We start from the raw sequence: 13,457 nt of genomic DNA, 5'->3' as shown, positions 1-13,457 counted from the left end.
CCAGACGACGGCCGGCCATAATGCTATTGTGCTCTGTCTCCCATTCCTTCATTTCATTTCCAGACAGCCGAGACACCAGACGTTTTGCATGGCCCATTTACATAGAGAAGGGTATTTAGGTAAAGGCTGGAAGGGCTTACCCGGCCCAGCGGAGCCAGTTAGGAAGAGTTCCATCTCAGTGACGCTCGAGATCCGCCGCTCTTCGAACGAGGTTCCGTTAGGGCCTTCGGGTGACGGATGGCGACCCCTCTCCGCGCTAAACTTAACCTCGGCCGGCAGAACGGAGACAAACGCCAACTTGGCAAGATTCACGGCGATCAATGGCAAGCCCGACTTCATCCCGGCCGCCACCGACCGAGATGAGGAGGAGGAGGAAAGTTTTGCCGAAGCGAAAAATAGCGAGGTAAGAGCCAGGAGGGATTGTTGAGCCCTAAGCGTGTTGCAGTCGCAGCTGCCTAGCTCATCCGTAACTCTCCGCGGTGACATTTAAACTTGTTGAATGTTTTATGACTCGATGCGTGAAAGTCGTGGTGGGTTTGAATAAGGTCGCTAGCTCGTAGTGGTTTGGCAACTTTCTGGCCGATCTTGTTGTCAATGCATTGATCTTGTTCTTGTCGATTTTATGGCAACTTTCAACTTACTGAACTTATCGACTTAAAGTTGCACTGTTTTTCTCTCCAATCTGACAAATCGTGTAGCTAGCAATTCGTGTCCACACCACATCCAAAACCCTAACCCCGAATCCCTAATCGTCACCCACGCCCCTATCTGACATGATCAAACCTAATGGAAACAATGATCCCCTTTCCACCGCCTAACCTCCCCTACCACCTACTTCTCCGCTGACCACCTTACCCGACCAACCCCAGCCTGACCCCGCGTTCAACACCCACAGGTGATTGAGCGGCTGGCCGGTATGCGCCAACTAGTAGCTGACGCCGAGAACTACCTGACCACATCGTCATCCCGCGTCCCGGACGAAGACGTGGAGGACGCCGAGTCCCTGCGTTCGGCACTCTCCCGATCAGAGTCTGAGGCAGCGTTCGGACCGCTCAAACACAGTGACAGCCTGCTGCTGATTTCGCAGGTGAGCTGGGCGGGTGTTAGGTTTGTAGGAGATAGGTTGGTGAATGGACGGCGGATGGGCAGGAATGAAAGAGGCGCGGGAAGTGCAATGATGGCTAGCGGGACTGCGCTTGTATGACTTCTGACATGTTTCTTGTCAATTTTGCATCATTACGTTAAACATAATAAGCAGAAGTACCTATTCTCGTTATGCTATGGCAAAAGTGAATACCTATTTGTGTTTTAAAAATCCGTTTGATATTCGGTTTTCAAATCATTACATCGTTGATTAACGTCGCTAATGAAGCAGCGCTCACTAATAACAATCCCGTTCGAACGGCCGACGAAGACGAGTGGATGGGTGAGAGCTGTTCAGAGACGCACGCTGATTTGGTCGAGACGTATTAGTCAGTGCTCTGGTATGTCTGATCGATGAGGCCGTGTTCAATTCTCTGCTTCGCAGTAGGAAGATGCATACGCGTCGATTTAATGCTGTACCGTTCAAATGAAACGTTCTGTCGTGTGATGGCAGTGAAGTAAAATGGTCTGCACAATAGCATGCCACCATCCATCCATTGATTGTTATGTAACTATCGTCCCTCTATTCACAGACGTCTAAGGACCGTCTGGATGGTGTGAAGGGCATCAAACTGCCCGACGTCGACCACTCAGAGAGTGACACGGATTCCCTCTCCACACCGACCGGGTCCCCCTACCGGCGACCGCTGCAAGCTGCGTCTCAGAAGCCGGCCGCCGGCGGCGCCAGTTTCGGCCTGCTCAGTCCGGATAATGCCTCGGAGGACCAGCTAAAGGTTTGTCTCGGTGATTGCCGCCGATTGTGGGGTGCGGGGATGTGTTTATGTGACTATCATGTTAGCGAGACCGTCCATGACGCAGGCTTAACGTGGTAGTGTTTGCGGCATGCAAATTGACAATCACATTGTGTGAGGTTACCTTGCTCCTATAAATATGCCCGTTTGATAGGTATTTGTGTTGTTTTTCATAATTCCTGTAGGTTTGTTTCATCACCCAAAATTAATGGAATTTTGACCATCTGTTCGCTGATCTTTGGAGCCAATCATCATGCAACGCCAGTGCTAGATTATCTGACGGCGGCGTTGCATATTGAACGTTATACTCGTGTTTCTACCTCCATTACATTTTCATATTCACATCAAGCTCTCCGGAGCCCATGTTACATAAGACCAGCTTCGTTGTGTCCCATTTACTGAAGTTTGAAGTTTGATATAATTGGCCCGGATGTTCGTTCTCTAGTTACAAACTTGGTTGGCGGATTCAGTTGAAGTTGTACCGGTGTGCCGCGCGCGGTACCGACTATAAATCTCTGTTGGTTGGCTGTCCCAGGAGGTCCTTCAGAGCACGGACGGCGCGACCGAGGCGGGACTGCAGACGGGGGCGATATACGCCGACCCAGACATCATCGACCTGACCATGATACCGCCGCCCATGACACCGGACGAGGTAACCGTGCTTCGCACAAGCATAGCTCGTTCTGTTCGGACATATAGTGACGCTCATTGAAGCAAAGTTATGGTTCGATTGTAGAAGCGCGCTACAATCGAACGATAGAAATGGCAATCGTAGAACTTTTAATCCTCAAATGTTTTGTCTATTAACTGATGATGCTTGCAATTAGATCTATCTCATATTGCACCCGTGTGCATGCTTTGTTGCCGTATGCCTCTCGCTCGCTCACCACCTCGTATAAAGTCACCGGGTCAAAAGCACCTGCGACTCGATAGGTATGAACCCATGTCAACCCTCCTTTTAACCGCCACAAACGACTGTGTCACTCCAGGACGGTCCACCGAGGATCCCGCCGGAGCTGTCTACTCCGCCGACTCCGTTCGCTGACCGGGAGACGCTGGAGGCCGAGCTTCAGGCGCTGGAGCGCGACCTCGGTGACCTGGACAGGGTCGGCGAGATGGTCAGAGGTCAGTCAGTGAACGAGTCAGGGGTGGAGACGGGAGGGAAATGGTGACGGGAGTGAATGAACGCTGGAATAGATTGCTGACCAAAGCTGGTCAGTTATCGGAAATGATGGATGATGAAGGGATGGTGTGACTGTGAATGACAGATGAACTAAGCTTCAACGAATGAACGTGTTGTGTGAATGATTCCATCAGTTAACTGCTTTTGTTATTTTTGAGTCACATAATCCGTATTATTAGTCTACTTTTAGGTTTTGGATTAATTTGACCTAAATTCGTCCTTAGCGTAAGCAATAGGTAAACATGTGCTTATAGCTTAACGTTTCATAAACGTTACGACCTGTTGACACTAACTATCTCTGACTGGCTCTGTACCCGAGTTCCTCTGCTCTGCCTCTGACCGCGCACCTGACTCAATGTCTCTGCCCTGCGCCCCCAGCGGCAGCTCTCCACTCTCCGGAGGACTCCCCGAGCAGCGGGTTCAGCTCGCAGCCGACCGGCTCCGACATCGACAGTCTGATCGCCAACCTGACGCTGCCGCCGCCGCCCTCCGACTCACAGCAGGTCAGTAACAGATGACCTGATCAGTAACAGAGCAGGCAGTAACAGATACAGGTCAGTACCTGATGATGACAGATCCTCATCAGGTAACGTACTCCAGTCAGGTAAGCCAAGGGTCCTTTATCCCCATCAGGTGAGTCACGGGTTCATGCACCCCGTCGGGAAGCCCACGGATCACAAGCATCTGACGCCCCAGACGAACTACCGATTTTACCATGAACAGTAAAACAGACGGCCATAGGCAGACAATGGGAAGGCTATATTAGCATACAATGCCTTGCCACAATGACTGCCCGCGTGAATGACTGCTCTTAGAATTTTCATTTGGTTTGCTCAGAATTGTGCATCACTTATCTATTTGCGCAGGGAACTTGCTTGATCGATGAGCAATTCCGAGCTTTTACAATTGATTCTACGATCGGCGATCGCTCTAGCAAAGAAAACCAACAAGATACTTTTACGCACATGATGCATGGATATTCCAAACTTCATTCCACTGCCGTATTTTTATTGCAGCAACCACGCTCGGTCCAACATAACTAGGTGTCGTATTGAATTACGGCTCGCCAGGAGCGTCAGCTTCTCATATTCAATGAACATCTTTCATTTCCGCTTCTGTGCCCCGCGGGAATTGACGATATTGCTCGGCGCAGTTTCTGCCTTCATTTATTTCGTTCTTTCATTGTCGTGCCGTCATATTTCTGATGAAGGGCGTGTGTCTTGTGGCCGGTCTCATGGGACCTTGTGATATCGAGAACAGTGTAAATGATCGAGTTCAGACATTCGAGACATTCTGGCTGGGCTGCGGTTCCCACTGGACCATCTTTTTGGCGACTGTGACAGCACAGGAAATATATCGTCATCTATATTACAGTGGTGGAAAGGTCGCAATTACATTGCACGTCTTAGGTCACATGGTGGGAAGATAGGAAACGATGGCAGTGCCCTGGACTCTAACTAAATCAGAAAGGATTGGGACAGAATGGACCAGGATGCTTACGCCTGATGATTTGGTAGTGACATAACATAAGGTACCGTCCCTTATTCATTGTATGTTTTGTAGATGTCTATAGCGTCTCTGTGAACCAATCGTATCGTGACCTGATCTGACCTGCCGTGACCTGCGTTTCAGGCGGCGCCACGGGTACGTCAGGACGGGTCACCGGTCGTGGAGCTGACCAGAGACCAGATCGCGTCGTTCATCATCCCGCCGCCGCCGGCGGGGGTCGCTGGGCAGACTTCACAGGTGAGAGATGGGGGAGAGAGAGAGAGAGAGAGAGAGAGAGAGAGAGAGAGAGAGGGGGAGAGAGAGAGAGCCGTCCAGGTGTGTGCCCCTGGCCATCGCCTGGTTTATGTATTTATTGACTTCACTGTTCAGTGTTCACTGTTGCACAACTTTATGCGCATTTGTGTCCTGTTTACCACTGCACGTAGCTGGCTTATAGGTATGATTGTCTTCGTTGCTCATGTGTTAAATATCAGTGCGCAGCACGCTTTTTGTTGAGCACATAGTGTTGGCCGTATACCTACTGTATCACCATTCACGTCTGCACCGCACCTACACCGATTCTGTTCGAGTATATGTGTTAGCTAATTATGGAAGTACCGCTGTGCACTGGTCGTTGCTGTCCTCTATGTTCGGGCTGCCCGCTCCTCCGGTCCCGCCCTGACCTGAGCTGACTCGCGGCCACTGCCAGTCGGAGGAGGGCCACTACGACGCTAACCCGGTGGCCGGCTCCGAGGAGCTGCGGGTGACCAACGGCCCGCCGCCGCCGCGGCGACCGCCGGTGGCCGGCCGGCCTCGGGTCGGTGCAAAGATCGCCTCCCTACAGCACCAGCTGAGAGCCGCGCAGGCCAACGGAACTAGTCAGGTAACGTGGAGAGGATAAAGGACTGATGGTAAAGATAAACAGGATACCACCTACAAAAAGTACAGAGATGCCTCCCAGGGCTGGTGTAATGCAATGGTGAGCACGGTGCCCTGACCATACGACATGAAACAAGTCAGTCAAGGACCTACCCCAGACGGAAAGTCGCGATTCATTATCGTTGTTCTGTGTATGTTTGGTCACTGCACCGCATGTCCAATGTACATATCACCTACACAAAATGTATTTGCACTAAATGTTCAGTTTGCAGCTTTTTCGATGTTTCTATGCTGCAGTCCGATTCTGTCAACCGTGGCGTTTTCAATAACCCGGTTTACATAGGGTTTGTTGCAAGCTTATATCTCCGTCCGTGATGTTGCAAAAGATGCCAATGGTGCTTAACAATTTACAAAATGATCCCCTCTAAATATTTGTAGACCACTGCATCGAAATTATCGCCAAATTAACGAGCTAGAGCCTCGTCAAATATGCTATGTAAACCGGGTTAATGCCGATCGCTTCACATACTGACTATTCTCGCCGTTTTTCGTTGCCAGGTGACCGAGGCGTTTGCCTCCGACCAGAATCTGGAGCGGGCGCTGGAGGAGAACGCCCGCGTGTTCCGCACCCTCGAGAGGCGGCGAGAGAAGCCGGGCGGGGCCGGCGGGCCGCCCCAGCCGCCGCCGCGGCCCGTGCTGCGACACGGGGCCGGCAGTCAGCTGCCGCCGCTGCCGCCCAAACCGCCCGTGGTCACCCGGTCAGGTCAACAGGTCAGTATCTAGTGCCCAGTCATCTGCCGCCCAAACCACCCGTGGTCACCCGGTCAGGTCAACAGGTCAGTATCTAGTGCCCAGTCATCTGCCGCCCAAACCACCCGTGGTCACCCGGTCAGGTCAACAGGTTAGTATCTAGTGCCCAGTCATCTGCCGCCCAAACCGCCCGTGGTCACCCGGTCAGGTCAACAGGTCAGTATATCTGCCGCCCAAACCGCCCGTGGTCACCCGGTCAGGTCAACAGGTCAGTACCTCTGTCGCCCCAATCGCTAACAGAGTACCTCTGTCGCCCCAATCGCTAGGTAACGCGGTCAGGTCACCACGTCAATTCCTTAGAGTCGATGTGTGGGCCTGACGAGTTGATTCAGTTTCTGTTGCTAAATACTTACATGTGCGATCAAAAGCAAAATTATTTGGTGTTCTTGTTGGAAACTGGTGCTCAGAGGCAGCCCTAATCGGTTTTTGGCAAGTGTGATGTTTAGACTGTTCGCTGCAGTGGATGATTGGTGACACTCAGGTGACAAACGTTACTCGTGTTTCAGGAGTCGACCGGGCCGACGGCGGCCGAGTTCCCTCCGGCGCTGCCGTCCCGCGTGCGGCGGCAGACCGGTCCCACCTCCCCGCAGCGGGTTGTCGGCCGGCCGGCCGCGCCGCCGCCGCCCCACAATTCCCCGGGCGGCCGAAAACCGCCGCCGCCGCCGCCGCCCGACCGGTCGCCGCGCCGGCTGCCGCTGCCGCCGCCGCCCCGGCCGGCCGCCGCCGAGCCGCCCCCGCCGCCGCCCGAGCCGCCGCTGGAGACGAGCTCGCCGCGCCTGCCGCCTCGCGGCCGGCCGGCGGACTCGAGCTTTGAGGAGGACTCGCTAGAGACCAGTGTCGAGGGTGACGAGGAGGACCGAACAGTGTTTTTTCAGGCGTGTGACCGGCTGGGCGTCATGTCCCACCGACTGGACGAGATCGCCAGCGCGTGCGCGCTGGCGCACCAGGCCGGAGGCCCTGAGGGCATGAACGAGGCCAAATTTCAGTTGGCGCGCGATGAACTCACTAATGAAGCGCGCCAGTTTGTCACGGCCAGCAAGCTGTTTGTGAAGGGTGCCACGGAGAGCGCCGACCGGCTGGTGGACTGTCTGCACGCCTGTATGGGTCTGATGGAGCGGGCCACGGCCGTCACTCAGCTGGCGGCCAGCCACACCACGGCGCCGCTCCAGACCCAGAACCTAGTGCTGAAGGTGCGGGCCGTCTGTGACGCCTACCTGCTGACCGTTCAGGCGGCGGCCGAGGCCGGTGGCCGGCCGCTGCACCACCCCAGCATGGCCGCTCTCATGAAACAGGCCACTCAGCTGGCGGCCGTTCTGACGGCGCTGATGCGCACGCTGCGGGTGTTTACTCCGTGAGCCGCCAGAGGCGCCACCGGCGCGCGGCCGCCGATCGATCGCATATCTCCGCTCTTATCATTGTTGTTACATATATATTCATGTATGTGCGTTGTTTTATGAATATAACTCGTCAGACTTTGGACAGTTTGTGAACGACAGCCGTGCAGACCGCCGAGTGATCAACGACTGTGACTTAGCAAAATGGCGATACCTATTATTGCTCGGTGTTCCTCTGTCTTGGCTGACCTATTAGACACATCCAACTATTTTGACGATGATTCGACGTTGTCTCACTATTCTTTGCGTAGTTCTGGCATAGAATAAGATAGAAGAGGGAGTAAGGTAAAAATTCACAAACTAAATATATAATACAGAATGTATTTGCAATAGGTAGGTGCCCATGATCGCACACACAAAATGCATCCAAATAAATAGCCACGAGTGATCCATCAAAAACGCGGGAAAAACCCATATAAAGGATAAACCGTTCATAAAAATGTGTCGAAAAGAAAAGATAGAAAACTAAACACCAAGCGAAAAAAGTAGAAAAAGCAGATCTAACAAACGAAAATCTGAACAATATTTCACACACTTGAATGTAAGAGTGAAAATGCCCTAGTTTAAATATTAAATAATTGTGATTCGTTTGCTGCGCGAATTCCCACATGAAATCATGTGCCTCACATTTAAAACCGCCCGGTAATCCAGATACAACTTCCCCATTGCCCATGTCAAGTTGGCGGTATGCACTCCAAATCGCATGCAGGGCTGTGTCTATGGGGTAAGACAGTGGGTTTTACTCTGTTCGGGCGATAAATCACAGATGGCTGACTAGCCCGGAATTACTCTGGAGCGTCACAATGGCAGACAGACTAGTAAGGTCACACACTGACTAACAATCGCCCAGGACAACAGTCCTGGGCAACCTCCCCGAGCCTCTTGACTTTTAACGCATCTATAGTCGCTCGCAGATTATCACTAAGAGAACTTTCAGCCAGTCTCCCGAGTCTTTTGACAGTTGACGGTTCTATAGTCTCTCGTAGACTAACACTGACTAAGACAACTCTTCAGCCATGAGTCTCCCAGAGTCTTTTGACTGTTGATGCTTCTATAGTCTCTCGCAGACTTACAATGACTAACACAACTCCCCAGCAACTCTCCAAAAGACTTTTGACTATTGAGTGTAAATGCCACTCAAGTTTCTCATGCCGACACTGACTAAGACAACTCCCATGCCGATCTCCCAGAGTCTTTTGGACTGCTGATGCCTTTTTCATCCCTCACAAACTTGCGTCACAACCCTTCCCTAAAGCCCCTCGCATAAGCCTCTGCATACTGGTACAGGGACCCGCAGTTGCTACTGTACACATATATTACCAATTTAGAATTGCGCTATTATTTGCTAAGTGCTGGCCATTGGAGAAAGGAAATGTAGCGCAAAGTATGGAGGAAGAACACATGTTTTCTCCTAGCACGTATGTTTTGTATAATTCCTCTTACCGCAACAGATATTCTTCCAAAACTACAATCGTGCTATTTTTCCGCGCCGGTTGCCTCCCCAGAGCCCGTCCTTGGTATCGCCTATAGCTTCCGTTCCCGCTACGTGAATGAAAGTCACGTGACTACTACAGGTTTGCGCTCAGTACTAACACACCTTGCCCGAGGGCCGGTCCGTAGCGGGGAGGGGTAGAACGCCTGAGCTCCAGCGCAGTGGAGGTGGTGGTGGCCCGTATCATAAAGAGGCAACCGTAAGCAGAACTACAATTGCCGCAGTATAAGATTATGATCAAGTTTTCTTTAAATGTATTGATTGACAAGAAAGTGCAATGTTTATCCGATATAACAAAACGGTGTCCAAGGCCTTGGAAGAACTACAAAACATATTCAGCAACGTATAAATTTCTGATACAGGCCATGACCTTTCACCTTGCCTCCGGGGAGGACCGCTCAGGAAGCCACATACCGAACGAATCGAGGCCTCGCAGCGCGGCGGCAGAGGAGGTGGATAAACCATCGCCAGATCTTTCGATTATTTATGTTTCCAGAAGAAGGAGGGGGGGGGGTGGAGGGGGGGGGCTATTTTCAACCCACTCACCAATCCTTTCCTTATTAACTTATAGCTTACCGAAAAATGCAACACAATGGTGGCCGTCACGAGATGTAGCGAAGAGTGCCTCAGCCACACCGGTTTTGAGTAAACTTTAAGCATTCGAATTCAGGCCAGTGATCCTGAAGCATTATTTTATTTTTGTCGTGCATAAGCTGGGATGACGTGGTCCAAGTTAATTGCGAAGAAACGGTTTTAGCTTCAGAGCATTTATGAGGCTAGTCGCGCCAAATACACCTTTTTGCACTCAAAATAGGCATCTTTTCATTCAATTTCGGCGAATTGCATTCAATTTTAGCGATCTCTCATTTGCTTCGAATAGAGAGATCGCTGAAATTGAATGCAATTCGCCGAAATTGAATGAAAAGATGCCTATTTTGAGTGCAAAAAGGTGTAGTATACGTTTGTTGTAAAATGTCAAATAGAGTGTTGACGTGCTATCCAGATGATGGAATTTATTTGACACAAGAAGTCAAAAAGTGGCATCGTTAGTCATCCTGCATACCTATAAATCGATTCGTCACCTTGGTTCGAGCTCAATAGTTGTTTTCGCGGATGATCGGTTTCGTTTTCTTTTATTTGGGGGGGGGGGGGACAGTTTATGAGCCAGTAACCACCCTCCCCAGCCTCCCAAACAAAAATTGTTGACAAATACTGTGATGGCCTAAAAAATGCCCTCAATTGTGTAACGTAGGGAAGAATGAGGTAAGTTGAGCCGCTTTTGTTTTTCGTAAGCTACAGGCTAACTTACTGATCATTTTTCTGCGTTTACGGGTTGGACGGACAGAGTGGTCATTGCGCATGTCATGGTGGCCAGAAATGTTTCATACCGCTTATTTTTGTACTGAAAGGCTACGTCAAAAATCATCTTGCACGTTGCTCATCTTACCCCATGGGCGGGGTAAGTTGAGACACGTCGTGGGGAAAGTTTAGCATGGATGGAAAAAGCGAATCTCTTCTTTTCCCGGGCGCGGCGAAGAGTGGGCTCTTTTATTTACTCCATGGCATACATACTTATGGCAATTTTTTTCCTCCATCAAAAAGTGACTGTTTTAAGCCTTCCAATAACTCGTCAAGTTTTCTATCACGGAAGAAATCATTTTATCCTTCAGATAATCTGCAAATCACTTACAACTTGTGTAATCAACAAAGGAAAACAATTTCCTACCATTTTTATTCAGCAGAAACAAGCGCAGCTCAGTTTGGTTTTCGACAGCGGAGACAACAATGGCTTATCCGGCTCACCTTCCCCCAGGTGAAAATGGCTCATCTTGCCCCACCCGTGGCCATTTTCGATTAATGACACCCGCTAAGGAAAATAACCATGCACCGCAGATAACAACCATCTCATTTTAAAGGCAAAACATGTCTTAGTTATCAGGGGCGATACCACATGTTACCGGGTGCTGAGCGTGAGAACGTTGCCGTCTCACGTGAAAGACTGCAGCATCGTAAGCGAACGGCACATGGAAGCTCAAGTCAATCAGCGCCATAGGAGCTGAGAAACATGGGGTGGCTAAACTTGCCCCTTGGCTCATCTATACCTCACTCTCCCCTATTTGGGGCTCGCAACCTTGATTCGTTAAAGCTATTTGTCTGTTCATTATAAAAGCTGTCAAATTTGCCGTATCATTAAACTTTTATTCAGTTTGTATTTCACACTTATCTAAAATGAACAATTTTGTCACTGGCTTCTTTTATGAATGGAATTGGATGGTCGCATGAATGAACGAATGAATAGCTTCATTTGAGCATCAGCTGAAATCAATCCTAAAATTTAATCTACCAGTCTGCAACGAAAAGGTTTAAAAACCAGTGCAAGTTAGGTGCAGTTTCTAATCTATGCCGTTTTTATTAAGTGTCTCATAGTTCCTTAATCTTGAGCCGCTTCTCTCACGATTCATTTTATGTGGTGCTTACATTGTTCAAGAAGTTATATTATTCGAGCTCGTTGGTCTTAAAAACTGCTATCGAAGTAAATTAAAGTGTTTCGGGCTTCGGCACTTAAAAAGCAATCGATATTTAACCCTCACCTATTTAGGCATTTCTTTTCAGCGTCTTACATGTAGCGGAGGGGCGTAGAAACCCTCAGCCATTCGGCCCTTGATAAAAAGAGCCAGAGCTTCGCTGAAAAATAAAAAAGAGCGTGCTGCTCGTGACGAGAGAAATCCGATGATTTGAGGGCCCTGGTCATCGCTGACGAGAAAAAGCCAATTATTTTTATGTCCTGGTCAATGCTGAGATCCTAGGTCACTGGTTGACCTCCCAGATCAGGTTAATAACCCAAAAGCACGGAAACTTGGGTCCTGCTAGAATTTCTACAAGTGAAGTTTGCTGGGACTTGGCTTGCTTCTGACTCCGAATTTGCACTTGCTTTGATCAAAAATGATGTATCAAAGCATTTGGGGTAGGACGGGTCACGCCAGATCACCCATTAGGCGTTCTGCCGGCTATATAGAATGTTAACCAGCACTTACAGCCTTGCAGCATATTGCATAGGCACTATAACTGATACCTAAGTATGCCTAGTTTTCAAATGCTAAAATGGGTGCTAAATTTCAAACCAACACTTCCTAAAAACCACAGTAAAAAGGTGTAAATTTAAGGAAGTTAACCGAGATCATTTCAAGTAAATGCCCTTAACCTGAGTTTCACGTGACCTTGGCACCCACAACAATTAATGAGACTAACATTAGATAGTATATTTCACATGTTGTCACGTTGCTAATCACGAAACGACTATGGAAACACACAGAAGATGTGCGCTGACTTTCAATTGTTATTCTGGCCTGACATGATCTTGAGAAAAATAATCACAGGTTAAAGGTAATTTGGTTCAGGGATTTAAAATTCTCAGACAAGATGCAAAAATGATAAGGGCTATTTAACCCTCGCCCGCACATGCCATTTTCCCATCCTAGAACGCACATGGGGGGGGGTGGTTGCCACCCCCCCGCGCCATTTCGTTCCTGTTGGAGATAGAGCTTAGCAGTAAAGACCAAAAAGATTCTTTGGGAAGAGACGAATCCAATGATACCCAGTTTTACCTTCTCAGGTCAGTCATTGACCTTCCAGGTCAGGTCAAACTAAAAAATGTTGCTGTTTTGGGTCACCGTTGGATATCAAGTGCGCTGCTTATCAAATACCGATGACGATGCTGTTTTCTGGTGCCAAGCCAGCTAGAACCTCTTTGTCACACTATCCGACCAGAATTTTGCTGCTGAGGTCATTTCAGGTCAAGTTAGGTCAAGGTCAGTTATATGTGTTTGTATGTCTGTGTGTGTCTGTGTGTATACTGATGTGTGCACCGATTGTTTTTGGGTCCATATCACATGAAATCATGATCTGAGAAGCTTTTACCAAAAATGCAGTCAAAAAACTTCACAAAAAGTAAATTCAGCTTGCCTAAAACGCAATTATCTTAGATGACCTAGGTTGACCTTGACCCTGACCTTGACCCCTGTACATCGTCGAACAACATGTTCCATGATAGGTGGGAGGTAAGACTGGCAAAAAAGGCCGAAATCAGGGTGTCAAAAGCTCACAAGGCCCATGGCAAACGCAAGATGTTGAGAATTGGCCATTTGGGTCATGACATGACCTGAAAAACAAGGTCATATCTCCGAAACCAAAAATCACAGAAACTTGAAATTTTCAGTGGACATCAAGAAAGGATAGACGAGCAGCTATACGAAAAATCAGCCTTCTAGCTCTAAAAATGTTGAGTGCAGAGCAGAAAGACTGCCTGGGGGGGGGGG

General features: G+C 49.4%; 1 protein-coding gene across 1 annotated transcript in view; it reads left to right on the top strand.

The window, feature by feature from the left end:
- LOC122388816 overlaps window positions 1–7,697 on the top strand; it is a 142,360-nt gene extending 134,663 nt beyond the window's left edge. The window contains exons 16-25 of the mRNA XM_043380214.1: window positions 280–403; window positions 896–1,087; window positions 1,677–1,877; window positions 2,431–2,547; window positions 2,885–3,020; window positions 3,457–3,581; window positions 4,711–4,824; window positions 5,276–5,449; window positions 6,004–6,216; window positions 6,762–7,697. Coding sequence (XP_043236149.1) covers window positions 280–403; window positions 896–1,087; window positions 1,677–1,877; window positions 2,431–2,547; window positions 2,885–3,020; window positions 3,457–3,581; window positions 4,711–4,824; window positions 5,276–5,449; window positions 6,004–6,216; window positions 6,762–7,610 — 2,245 coding nt within the window. The 3' untranslated portion in view covers window positions 7,611–7,697. The remainder of the gene's footprint in view (window positions 1–279; window positions 404–895; window positions 1,088–1,676; window positions 1,878–2,430; window positions 2,548–2,884; window positions 3,021–3,456; window positions 3,582–4,710; window positions 4,825–5,275; window positions 5,450–6,003; window positions 6,217–6,761) is intronic.
- The last annotated feature ends 5,760 nt before the right edge of the window (window positions 7,698–13,457 follow it).

The sequence above is a fragment of the Amphibalanus amphitrite genome, unplaced genomic scaffold (genome assembly GCF_019059575.1).
Source record: "Amphibalanus amphitrite isolate SeventyFive unplaced genomic scaffold, NRLGWU_Aamphi_draft 000336F_arrow, whole genome shotgun sequence".
In the NCBI taxonomy this organism is placed as follows: Eukaryota; Metazoa; Arthropoda; class Thecostraca; order Balanomorpha; family Balanidae; genus Amphibalanus; species Amphibalanus amphitrite.
Note: the sequence above shows the minus strand (reverse complement) of the source record. Positions and strands in the feature narration are given on the sequence as shown.